General features: G+C 46.4%; 2 protein-coding genes across 8 annotated transcripts in view; one reads left to right on the top strand and one right to left on the bottom strand.

The window, feature by feature from the left end:
• The first annotated feature begins 374 nt into the window (after positions 1-374).
• Positions 375-7910, top strand: zbtb11 (zinc finger and BTB domain containing 11). The gene is made up of 10 exons (XM_058072871.1): positions 375-913; positions 1427-1656; positions 1727-1958; positions 2025-3013; positions 3529-3837; positions 3907-4306; positions 4381-4498; positions 4580-4738; positions 4814-4989; positions 6748-7910. Exons 1-10 carry the CDS (start codon positions 604-606, stop codon positions 7260-7262), a joined length of 3438 nt encoding a protein of 1145 aa, XP_057928854.1. The 5' UTR covers positions 375-603; the 3' UTR covers positions 7263-7910.
• Positions 7911-9347: 1437 nt separating this feature from the next.
• The window catches only part of tp63 (tumor protein p63), a 63036-nt gene continuing 59801 nt past the window's right edge, over positions 9348-12582 (bottom strand). For 6 of the 7 annotated variants that reach the window (XM_058072875.1, XM_058072874.1, XM_058072872.1 and 3 more), the window contains 2 exons: positions 10312-10405; positions 9348-10223 (listed from right to left, as the gene is read on the bottom strand). In XM_058072875.1, coding sequence (XP_057928858.1) covers positions 9927-10223; positions 10312-10405 — 391 coding nt within the window. In that variant the 3' untranslated portion in view covers positions 9348-9926. The remainder of the gene's footprint in view (positions 10224-10311; positions 10406-12582) is intronic. The other variant, XM_058072879.1, reaches the window with a different exon arrangement.

A 12582-nucleotide genomic window follows, 5' to 3' on the forward strand; every position in this document is an offset into this window, starting at 1 on the left:
TGTTTGTGTAAAAGCAGGCCCTAATGATCTGTTTTCCATCTCTCACGAACACGTTGGCAACATGTAGACTGTGTAAACATCCCTTTGCTTGCTGAAACTGATGTTTACACACCTAATGCTACCTACCTGTATTATATTTATTGAATTGATACAGTTGGCCAACTTTAGCTAAACATTTACACAAAATAATAACGACCGTCTCCAATTGAATAACCCTGTATTAACCTGTAACAATATGTTTACAATTGTGGTTGTAATTTGCAGTGATGTATAATTATATGCATTACTTAAACGTACCACATTATCTTTTCGCGCTGGTTTATAAAACAAGCGTTGTACCATGGCGCCCTCTCATGGTATATTATTGTGATGTTCACTTCCGCCACCACTGACGCAATATCCGGTGGTGCAGCAGCCATTTTGTCTGTTCGGGCACGTCTACTCCGACGTTTAACAAACTGCCGTTCCACCTTGAGAAATATTCCGAAAAATAGTCACGATGCCTTTGTTTAAAGTTTTATGTTAGCATAATCTGATAATATAATAATTCCGGGTCCGGAGAGGGGCGATAAAAGCCAAAGTTAGCACGGTCCGCATAGAAACATGTCGTGTGAAGAAAGCTACTTGGCCATCATTCGTTATCTGACGGATGAGCACGAACCTTACGCCCCGGGCACTCCGGGCAACACCAAGAGGAAGATCCGCAAGGCGGCGGCCTGCTATGTGGTGCGGGACGGGACTTTGTTCTACCAACGTCGGCGGAAGGGCCAGGATGCATTCGCGGAGCTGGAAGTGGTGCTGCAGGACAGCCGCAGGAAGGAACTGATCAACCAGTCGCACATCCTCGAAGGAGGGGAGCATCTCAACCAGCAGCTCACCTGGGAGTCCATCTCTCAGAAGTACTGGTGGAGAGGTAAGACCCGCAGCTACAGCTTCATAAAAAATATCGGAACCATCTAAAAGGCCAGTTATTGCTACGAGGATGAAAACGTCATGCTTGCTTGTTACATGGAGGCAACTTGTCGTCACAGCGGCACACGCTGACGCCATCTTGTGGCCAGTCGAGGTAACGCGCAGGTATCTGTTGTGCTTGTTGTACCTGTACTTGAGACTCGGGAAAATCAACATTTTCCTTAATTGTAAAAGCAATATACCACACTTTGAGAACATTTTATTATTTTAATACAATTGTTATTCAGTGCCATCATTATTCATGCATTGATGCAACATATACTATACTATAAAGCACCTATAAAACAGTTCTGTTCGAATAGTGGGGCCTGCTCCTCTGGGGCAAGGTGGGAGGACTTTCAGCACTGTCCTTATTCATAACTGAATGATGCTGGTGCCAGCAACTCATACAGTAGTTTGTACAGATATATACATGCATATTATCAAATTATCTTCCTGTTTCTGACATCTTAAGGTATCCTGAAGCATGTGAAGGACTACATCCGAGAGTGCGGTGACTGCGTGCATCGGCGCAGCACAGATGAAGGACCAGGGCGGGGAATGTTTGGCCGCCCAACAAAGCGCAAGGTCGCCGATGAGGACGGGGAGGAAGAAGAAGAAGAAGACTTCGATGATGGCCTGTTTTTTATGGACCCGGCCGATCAGCACAGATCCAAGCTGACAAAGAAGCAGGAGCTGGTCTTTGTAAGAAAAATTGGATATTTTATGTCTTTTCATACGGAAATCGACCAATCATTCAGTTATTGTCTTCCAGGTGAACAGCACAGGTGAGGTGAGTCAGTTCCTGTCCCAACATGGACAAACGGTGTTGGCCAAGCTCAACCAGCAGCGTCTCGACAATAAATTCTGTGACATCACGCTGCTCATCGAGGGCGAGGAGTACAGAGCGCACAAAGCCGTGATGGCGGCGTGCAGTGAGTACTTCAATGAGCTCTTCTTTGAGAAAGGTGCCGCCACCACACATGAAGCCGTGGTGGACCTTGCCGGTGAGTTTTTATTTTTGAGCGGCACCAGCGCTCCATTTGACTCACTGTGGACACTCCCTCCTCCAGGTTTCACCAAAGACAGCTTCCTGCCGCTGCTAGACTTCGCCTACACGTCCACGCTCACCTTCAACTTCAGCATCATGGCGGAGATCGCCAACCTGGCTCGCCACCTCCTGATGGCAGAGGTTCTGCAGATCTGCGAGCTGGTACACAAGCAGGTAGAGGAGCGGCAGCTGAAACTGTACAAGAGAAGGGACGTCCACGCCACGGTGGCGTCTCCTCAAGACGCTAAGGATGCAGGCGGCGCTTACACGGTCACCATTCAGAGCGATGGCAGCGCCGTTGTCACCCACACGGGACTTGCTGTGGCTGGCGAGCCGTTCACCATTGTGACGCCTGCCAGCACAGAGGAGCCTGTGGCCGTCACTGCTCACACGGTAGAGGGCGCCACGGTGCTGGAAGGTGAGGGCGGAGAGACACTGACACTAATTGCGCACGCCAGCCAAGCGGCGCTTATCCCTCGCGAGGATGAGGACGGGGAAACCATGACAGTGGTCACCCACAGCGGACAGTCGGGCAGCAGCGAGTCCTTCTGCCTGGCCATTGATCAGCCACAGGCGGCAGTGGCGGAGGCCTTTCTTTTAAACGTGGAGGCGGACCAAGCCAAGCCCTCAGAAGTCACCCCGTCTGCCGTCACCCCACCCGAGGTACACACCCCGGCAGCAGTGGAAGGCTCGGGCACCGAGATGTTGGCACCAGCACCAGACCAGCTCGCTCCTCCTCCCCAGAAACGTAAACGTGGACGGCCGGCCAAGGTGAGAAAGGAGATGGAGGTGGAGGTGTATGTGCCGCAGGAGGAGGAAGACGAGGTGAGAGAAGAAGAGGAGGAACTATCTGCTGATGGAGACAAGCCAGAAGCGATGTCTGACTTAAACAAAAGGCGCCTGCGCCATCGCTCCATCGCAGAGGGGGGCTATGCTCGCTTGCATATGGGCCTGGAGGATGACGAGGAGGGAAAGAATGTCACAACCCCCCCACCGACCCCCACCCCAAAGGTAAAGACATCCAAGTCACGGAAGACTTTAAAAGGCTTATTAATGTGTTATTCCGGTTAGGAAGCTTATTATAATGAGTCAAGTGTTTCCACAGGACTGCAATGTATTTGTGGCAGTGATGTGGAGGGACGCGATGTAATGATCTATAATTGACCCTGACAAAAGTGAGGAAAAATAGGAAAAGGAAAAAAAATGTTGTATGTGTTTGTGTATTTTTCTTCTGTTGCTTTTTTAATGGCAGTGCTGTGAGTACTTTTCAAGGGGGGGGGGCACAGTAGCACTCGTGACCTGTTGCAGTGGCCTGTTCCTCAGTGCCATGCCATGTCTCCCTACTGTGTGTGTCTAGTATGGAGGGTGGGAAGGAGGGGCTTTCTTTTCTTTCTTTGTTTCTTCCTTTTTCCTTTTAATTGTGGTAGTTGTTTTAATTCTGTAAAGCACTTTGTGTTGCATGTCTTTGCAGGAAAAGTGCTATACAAATAAAGTTGATTTGATTTGATTTGCAACATTTTGTTTAGGTGGGCCCGAGGTCCGGGAAGAGGGGGCGCCCTCCAAAGCAGCCGGTGGAGAACTCAGCAGAAGAACATCCCGATTCTGTGGCGGCACCAGAATCCGAGAGCACTCTGGTTGAGGGTGTGTGCTCGGATGAGGCTGCCGGCAAGTCGACGGAACCAGAGGTTGCGCAAGACGAGCAGGACAAGGCCCCGACAGACGGCGGCGGGGAGACAGTGTACACTTGCGTCGAGTGCGGCGTGTCGTTCCCTCGACGCTACGCTCTCATCATGCACGCCATGAAGCACGACAAAGCGCGAGGATACAAGTGCAGTGTAAGCATTCTATCACTGCCCCGCTTGGGCAAAACCAAAAGTCTTCATCAAAGTGTTTGTGTCTCGCAGCTGTGCAACAAAGACTTCCAGTACGCCACCTCGCTGCGAGCCCACCTGGCCCGCCACAAGCAGAAGAACACCCAGCGAACGGTCAGCGCCGCTAAAGCGTCGGCCGAGGAGTGCGACAACCTGAGTGAAAAGACCTTGCAGCCACGCAGCACGCGCAAGTTTGTGTGCGACATCTGCGGCAAGACCCTGCCGAGGCTCTACTCGCTCAACCTGCACATGCTGCAGCACACGGGCGTGCGGCCGCACTCGTGCAAGGTGTGCGGCAAGACCTTCGCCCACAAGTACAACCTGAAGATGCACCGCGTGCTGCACGACGTCACCAAGCAGTTCCAGTGTCAGTACTGCAACAAGTCCTTTGTCAGCAAGCGCAGCATGGAGGAGCACACGAGCCTGCACACAGGTCCCAAACGCCGCGCACCTGCTTTGGAGAGGAACCTCCTTCTGCGTACTAACCTGCGACCCTGTTTTCTCCAGGTGAGTCCAAGTACCTGTGCAACACATGCGGAGCAACGTTCCACCGAGCCTCTGCGCTGTGCAAACACCTCAAGAAGCACAAACCCAAACCAGATGTCCGCGCCTTCGCTTGTTCCCAGTGAGTGTCACGTCCCACTTCGCTCTGCGCCGCATCCTCCCCAATATAAACACTGACTCCGCTTCCGTATGTCTCCCGCAGTTGCGAGAAGCGCTTCTTCGAGGCCAAAGACCTGCAGCAGCACATGAACAAGCACTTGGACCTCAAGCCCTTCCAGTGCCAGGTGTGCGGCAAGTGCTACAGCTGGAAGAAGGACTGGTACTCTCACGTCAAGTCGCACAGCGTGGTGGAGCCCTACAAGTGAGTCACGCCACGGGCGCCGCCTGCAGGTGACATCTCTTCCACCCTGATGCCACACCCTCTCCTCCTCCTCAGGTGTAATGTGTGCGGGAAGGAGTTCCTGGAGAAGGCGCTCTTCAGGAGGCACGTCAAGAAGGCCACGCACGGCAAGAAGGGCCGCGTCAAGCAGAACCTGGAGCGCCAGTGCGAGCATTGCGGCAGGAAGTTTGCCCAGCTCAGGGAGTACAGACGCCACATGAACACCCACCAAGGTGAGGCCATCATATTCTTCTCTGGACACTTTGTAGATCTGAATTGGAGCTTGTCGTTCCAACACCGTACAGTAGATGGCATCGTAAGTCTGTTTCTTAACACACCTCATGCACACCTCACCGGCCAAAAAATAAGACGGCGTTGCAGGACGGACTCGTACTGTCAACAACTTTTTTCTTTAATGTCACAAACCGAGCCGCGTGAGAGTGCTTTTAGATGGTTGAGATGAGCCGTACATGCTTTCATATCAGTCAGTTAGGTCTTTTCACCTGATTTGTCATGAGTTGCATTTTGAAAAAGGGAAATTAGAGATGTCTGATTACTTGTTAAATATAGCCATAGAGGTTGCAAGACTAATTCCTCTGTTACTGTTCTTATTCTCTGGCAGTAAAACCGTGCATGGAAATCTGACTCAATCTGTGTTACACCCAAAATGTGTGTACGGACAAAAATATTCCGACCTAACGCACACATTAACACTGCTTGACTTGGTGACCAAATGTGTGTACGCAACTCCACCCCACGTGATGTCCTCTCCACGTCTACAGAATCATGAATGCGACGTCCATTCATTCATTTTCTACCGCTTTTCCTCTCGAGGGTCACGGGGGGTGTTGGAGCCTATCCCAGCTGTCTTCGGGCAAAAGGCAGGGGTACACCCTGGACTGGTGGCCAGCCAATCACAGGGCACATATAGACAAACAACCATTCACACTCACATTCATACCTATGGACAATTTGGAGTCGCCAATTAACCTAGCATGTTTTTGGAATGTGGGAGGAAACCGGAGTAGCTGGAGAAAACCCACGCATGCACGGGGAGAACATGCAAACTCCACACAGAGATGGCAGAGGGTGGAATTGAACCCTGGTCTGCGTGCTAACCACTCGACCGTTATTTAATGACCCTTAATTTATTTGTGGAGTTGAAACTGCAAACTTAAAAGGAAAACTTTTTTTTATTGCATTGAAGTAACTTAATAACGCCCATGACCCTCCTGAGGATAAGAAAATTAATAAATGAATGACCGAATTAAATTTTAAATCCAGTGTAGTTATTCTGACTGCCACAAATAGATTTGTCACTTAAAAAAAAGTTTTTAGATTTTAATTATATTCATTAGGGTAGTAAAATAAGTGTTTATTTACTTTTACTTTTAATTTATAGTTTATCAAAATTACATAATAAACTAAAAATATTTTAAAATACAGAATAAGCATATATAAAATCAGGAACTGTATAATATTGTAGATTGTAATCTTATACAAATTTTATATTTAAAATTCAGATGATTGAAATATATGTACAAATTATTTAAATATAAAACTTTTATAAATATAAACATTAAATATAAAATTTTTATTTTTCATGTTTATTAAAATCAATATTTCATGTCATTTTGTAAAAATGTAAAATAATTACAGTAAAAAAAATCCTGTATTTTTAAATGAGTAAAGTTTCATGTGAGTGTGATCCAGATTGCGTGTACTTGATCATGTTCAATTGGTTCCAGACCTGGCAAGCGAATTTGTGAAGGATTCTTTATTTATAATAGAAACCCGTTCAAAACCTTTTAATGCGTTTTTGAAAAACCGTGATAGTGAAGCCATGATGTTTGAAGAGCAAGGTGTGATTACCATACATATTATATAACATTTCAGTTGGATAAATAGAGATGCTTATTGATCAAATCTCATTGGATTGAGTTGTAAATTGAATCAGAATTGAGTCATGTGAACACTACTTTTTTTTAAAGGTATAAAGCCGTTTGAGTGCGTGACATGCGGCGTGGCGTGGGCTGACGCCCGCTCCCTCAAGCGCCACGTGCGGACGCACACAGGCGAGCGTCCGTACGTGTGCCCGATCTGCCAGGAGGGCCACATCGATGCCCGCACGCTGCGCCGCCACATGACCAAGCACCACGTGGACAGCCTGCCGGGCAAGATCATGCTGGAGAAGGACACGCTGCAGTTCCACAACCAGGGCACGCAGGTGGAGCACGCCGTCAGCATCCTGCCGTCTGATCTGCCGCCGGAGCTGCGCCTCGCGCAGCCGTCACCCTCCGAGGAGATCGAGACTGTTCTCATCACGGAGGAGACGGTGGAGGCCATGGATGCCGTGGAGGCGGTGCAGGTGGCCGACGGTTCGGTGGCGACGCTGTCCGATCACGGCATCATGCAGGTGGTCAACTACGTGCTGGCGCAGCAGGCCATCACTGCCGTCAAGCTGGAGGACGCGCCCGAGGCCGTTCAGACCATGGAAGTGGAGTAAAGTTGACTTGCTAACAATCATGTGTACATAGTGTTATTAAAAGTGAACTTCAAAGAATGACTTTTGCACTCAGGTGAAATATTTGTAGGAAGTCGAGACTCCTGACTTTGACGGCTTCAACGATGAGCGAATAAAAGCAACACTGACACATCTTGTTTTTGGCTGTTTGCTCACGGCAGGCTCACTGCAAGGTGAAAGGTCGACTGTGTTGGAGCTGTACGTGTAACGCTCACTGGACACTTCATTCGGTACACTGAAATTCTGCCTCAACCAAGAAAGGTACACTTTGAAAATGTTTGCTTTTGTTGTGGCTGCATTTACAGTACATGCGCTGATTTTAAAGGGTCAGAATATTAGAAACAGACTTTTTATAGAGCAGCCTTGTAGCGGGTGTCCCCAATTTCGTGTCTTGTCTGTGGATGAAACAAAGAGAAGAACTTTTGTAAAACTGTAATGGAAATTTTGAATGTGGCTAACATTGGCCTGACATTTTTTTTACCAACTTGGTGGCTTAACATTTTTTAAAACTATTTAATCTGGGGAATACGCCATCAATATGGAAATGTTATCCTTGTACCGCACTTGACATTTTGCATATCACATTGATATTTTGCATATCAAAGAAATAAAAATGCTAACAAATTAATAGCTAGCATGCTGACGGATAGCATTTTTGGATGTATGTATCTATAAAGGAAATGTCATTCCATATCATGTGCCGCCATGCTTACAAAGAATGTTACAACATGTCAATGGAAATTGATCACATCAAGTCAAATCTAGTGGTGTATCGTGTGGGAGTTCTTTGCACGATGTGACCAAAATTCATCACAAAGATATAATAGTGACTTAAGGTGGGCAAAATGTATACATGGTGGTGTGTTTTTTATGCTATTTTGTCGCAGGCAGGCCTGTAATAATAAAATTAGCTGCATCTCTTTGCAACCTTGGAGGTTGCAGGCCCATAATGAAATTATGCAGCATTAGAAGTTGCTATTGCGCCACAAGCAGGCCCATAAAAATGAAATGGGCTGCATTGCTTTGCAGTATTGGAAGGTTACAGGCCCATATGAAATGGGCTTCATTGCTTTGCAGCATTAGAAGTTGCAATTGCACCACAAGCAGGCCCATAAAGTGAAATGGGCTGCATTGATTTGCAGCATTAGAAGTTGCTATTGCACCACAAGCAGGCCCATAAAGTGAAATGGGCTGCATTGATTTGCAGCATTATAACTGCAAATCAACCACAAGCAGGCCCATAGCAATGAAACTGTCTTCATTGCTTTGCAGCATTAAAAGTTGCTATTGCACCACAACCAGGCACATAACAATGAAACTGGCTTCATTGCTTTGCAGTATTGGAAGGTTACAGGCCCATATGAAATGGGATGCATTGCTTTGCAGCATTAGAAGTTGCTATTGCACCACAAGCAGGCCCATAAAATGATATGGGCTGCATTGCTTTGCAGTATTGGAAGGTTACAGGCCCATATGAAATGGGCTTCATTGCTTTGCAGCATTAGAAGTTGCTATTGCACCACAAGCAGGCCCATAAAGTGAAATGGGCTGCATTGATTTGCAGCATTAGAACTTGCTATTGCACCACAAGCAGGCCCATAACAATGAAACTGTCTTCATTGCTTTTCAGCATCAGAAGTTTCTATTGCACCACAAGCAGGCCCATAAAATGAAATGGGCTGCATTGCTTTGCAGTATTGGAAGGTTACAGGCCCATATGAAATGGGCTTCATTGCTTTGCAGCATTAGAAGTTGCTATTGCACCACAACCAGGCCCATAACAATGAAATTGGCTTCATTGCCTTGCAGCATTGCAAAGTTGCAGGCCCATATGAAATGGGCTTCGTTGCTTTGCAGCATTAGAAGTTGCTATTGCACCACAAGAAGTCCCATAAAATGAAATGGGCTGCATTGCTTTGTAGTATTGGAAGGTTGCAGGCCCATATGAAATGGGCTGCATTGCTTTGCAGCAATGGAGGTTGCTTTTGCATGGCAAGCAGCCCCAAAACAATAAAATGAGCTGCATCGCGCTCATTCGAGGCCCATAATAAGACACGACACAGTGGATTATTCAGGAAGTGTGGATATTTATTTTGGATTTATATCAAAATAGCCTCGGCATATTGCGACATATTTACAAAACATTGTACAAAAATAGGAAAATGCAGCTGTTCTTTGTTTTCTGGCCAACGCCATTGTATGCAAACCTTTAATTTGAGTTCCTGATGACAATCCTGCATTGTTTTTAGGTTTGAGGGGAAAGGAACTATACAACATGTATGTACATTAAAAAAAAAGGTTGCGGCCTGCTATTTAGTGAAATAATCCTCAACCAAAACATAAAAGAAATACTTAAAAATAACTGAAATGCAACATGAGACCTGCTGTTCCTGTACATCGCTGCGCCTATAGGTGGCGTCACGTGAGCTAAATATAGAAGCTGGATCAGGACCAAATGGGTGCGACTCAAAAATAATACTTTGTATCAGCAAACGTTGAAATGAAACGTGTGGTGAAACACTTGACACAAACTTGAAACCCTCTTAACATTAGTAAGTGCTCTCAACAAGTAGCACAGCCGGCGTGAAGAAGTATAAGTGCACGTCTACGTGAGCTCTACTTGCACTACGAGCGGCGGCGACGGTCCTACTCGCCCTCCTCCTTGATGCGCTGCTGCTTGTTGCGACGCGAGTCCAAGTCGAAGGAGAAGTCGGACCAGTCGTCCCGCTGGGGGAAGGAGATGGTCTGGCGCAATGTGAAGCGCACGGCGTCGATGACGCGCTCGCCGCGCGCCTCCGAGGAGCCCACGCTGACGGTGGACGCCCCGCTGGTGGTGCGTACGATGTGGGGCGGGGGGGAGAAGTCCATGGCCTGCCGGTGCTCCAGGATGCCCTTCCAGATGATGTGCTGGAACTCGATGGGGATCTTCAGCCGCGACAGGTCCTAGTGGTCATTACACAGATTAGTGAGGGGGGGGTCGCTGGGGCGAGGAGGGCTCTGTTCCTGTGTGGGACTGCTGGGGGGGGCTCACCTCCATGTTATAGTTCTCAATCTGGTAGATGTTGGTTAGACCCTGTGCTGTGAAGTAATCCAAGCAGCCTGCGCAGCCCAGACGAAGGAGGAAGCTGATGGAAACACAACACTCATGTTAGTCTGTGGCTACACGGCATCGTTTTTAACGCTAATGCGTTCTCGAAAACCCGGAACATCACAAAGCTTCATCTGCTGGATGTGCAGTGCTATTTTTAAGTGTCTTCAACGAGCAAACTCATTGCAACATCTTTCTGAAAGTAGAGAGTCTGTTATTACCTGTGCGATACGGGTCTTTATCACATACTACAGTATTAATTGGCCCTGTACCCTAGAAACCGCCCATGAATGATACAGGAAAAGGCCGAAATGATACTGTGTCAAAGCCCAGGGCAGTGATACTGATATAATATAGAGTTTAACCATGTCCAGTATCAGCCCCCGTAGCTGTCCACTCAGAGCGCGCTGCTCTGGTATCGTGCCCGTGAAACAACCAATCAGAGAACAGCGCACGAGCGTGAACGCACAGCGTTTGTTTTGTCACTGTAACTCTAAATATTCCTAGTGCTTCTCCAGTCACCAAAAAACCCAAACTTGATTAATGGAACTTTAACTGTCAGACATTGATAAGATTGTTGATAAAATATTATTGTTTAAATATTTTTGCAATTATTGCGTTTACACTGTTTAGATATAATACATGTAATAAACTGAAAATTTTCTGGAAACAAAATGGTCTTTTGAATTAAATAGTACGTGATAATAAGCTAATGATTAAATAGTATGTGATAATAAGATCATCACATGGTTTGTCTGGTATCAGGCCCGGTATCATGCCCACAAGTGTCAGTATCAGTCCGAAGGTTGGCTGATACTGGCAACCATGTGATAACCTCTAATTACGGTAACCGTCACAGCAATTCCCATTAGACCAGGCTTGGATACAAAGCAGATATACAGAAACTTTGTTTTTGTTGGATTGTAAACATGCAATCTGGAAGGTATACTGCACAGCAGAAAATCATCTGAACGGCCGCCAGCAGGAAAGATATTTGGCGAAGTTACTGTTAGCCAAGTGGCAAAATAGAGAAAGTGAAACTCAGCTGCCCGACTCTACTTCCTTCCAACAGATAATGCCAATTTCTACTCTAATTGAAGCCATCATGGTTAGAATTATTCCATTATTCTACTGTTGCTGTTTATTTTTCCGTGGTCCTTCTTTGCAATGAAGTCTTTAAACTTGAGGGGAACTTCATTTTTGGAGCAAAAATGCCTGAACCAGCAACGGTCCTGATCCAATCCGTCTTGCCGAAATTGCCACTCACACTGTAGGCACTGTGAGCAGATGTTAATGCGATAACTAGCCTTGTATATAGGAAGTTCTTGTAAACAATGGCCATATTTGCCTGCACAGCCGCGGTGTCCTAGATTTTCAGTGTTTTTTTTGGTGTATTACAGACTATACAGACTTGCATGAGTTTCAGGTGGTAGCCATCTTTATTATCATTAAATTGACCAGAGAGTGCGTCAGTGTCCGACATCTGTGGCACCTTAAAAAAAAAGTTAGAACCCGAACGGATTCTTTCCATCTTGCCGTAAGGCTGACGCAGACGGAGCGGCGCTTCATGGAGGCATTTCGATCTTATGGAATGCTCGCGGCGGCTGTGATGGATCCAGTGTGAGCGTGGGGGTAACACACACATAGGACTTATGTTGGTGTGTATTGCTATAAACGTGTTCCGGTGTTGGACAGGTTGTGACGTCATGGGGTTTAGAGTTGAGTTTTCACTTGCCGTGGGTTACGGGTGCAACAACAATATGCCATGTTTAACCACAAAACAGCATATTTTTATAATTAATATATTTATGAAAAACATAAGCGTGAACCGTGAAATTGGAAAATGGTGATACCGAGAGGGATGACTGTCGTTCTATGCACATCTTTGCCGAGCTGTCACTGGCGGCAGCTAGCTACCTAGTGACATTGTTGTGTTTTTCAAATAAACAAGGAAAATGGTTAGTTTGGAGCTTGTTTTTGTCCCACAGGAAGAGGCTATTATATTCACTAACTTTCTCTAGTGTCACTCAACAAATTGAATTGAACAAATGTAGTGAACATAAAAAGTGTGTCCAGCCTTTTGATGGTGATACTATTACAGGGGTCTCCTTGCTTCCCCTGTATTTGTATTACTACAAAACATCAATAAAAAACCATCAGGCTTTTATCAAATAGTACAAAAATTATTTCAGGAGAATATATATATTAATAATA

The sequence above is a fragment of the Doryrhamphus excisus genome, chromosome 5, assembly GCF_030265055.1.
Source record: "Doryrhamphus excisus isolate RoL2022-K1 chromosome 5, RoL_Dexc_1.0, whole genome shotgun sequence".
Taxonomy (NCBI): domain Eukaryota; kingdom Metazoa; phylum Chordata; class Actinopteri; order Syngnathiformes; family Syngnathidae; genus Doryrhamphus; species Doryrhamphus excisus.

What these genes read in the sequence shown, in the direction of transcription:
- zbtb11 (XM_058072871.1), top strand. Translation starts at nt 604, where the DNA reads ATGTCGTGTGAAGAAAGCTACTTGGCCATCATTCGTTATCTGACGGAT. An exon ending in AGAAGCAGGAGCTGGTCTTT is followed by an intron (nt 1,657 to 1,726) that starts GTAAGAAAAATT and finishes ATTGTCTTCCAG; the next exon opens with GTGAACAGCACAGGTGAGGT. An exon ending in GCACACGAGCCTGCACACAG is followed by an intron (nt 4,307 to 4,380) that starts GTCCCAAACGCC and finishes TGTTTTCTCCAG; the next exon opens with GTGAGTCCAAGTACCTGTGC.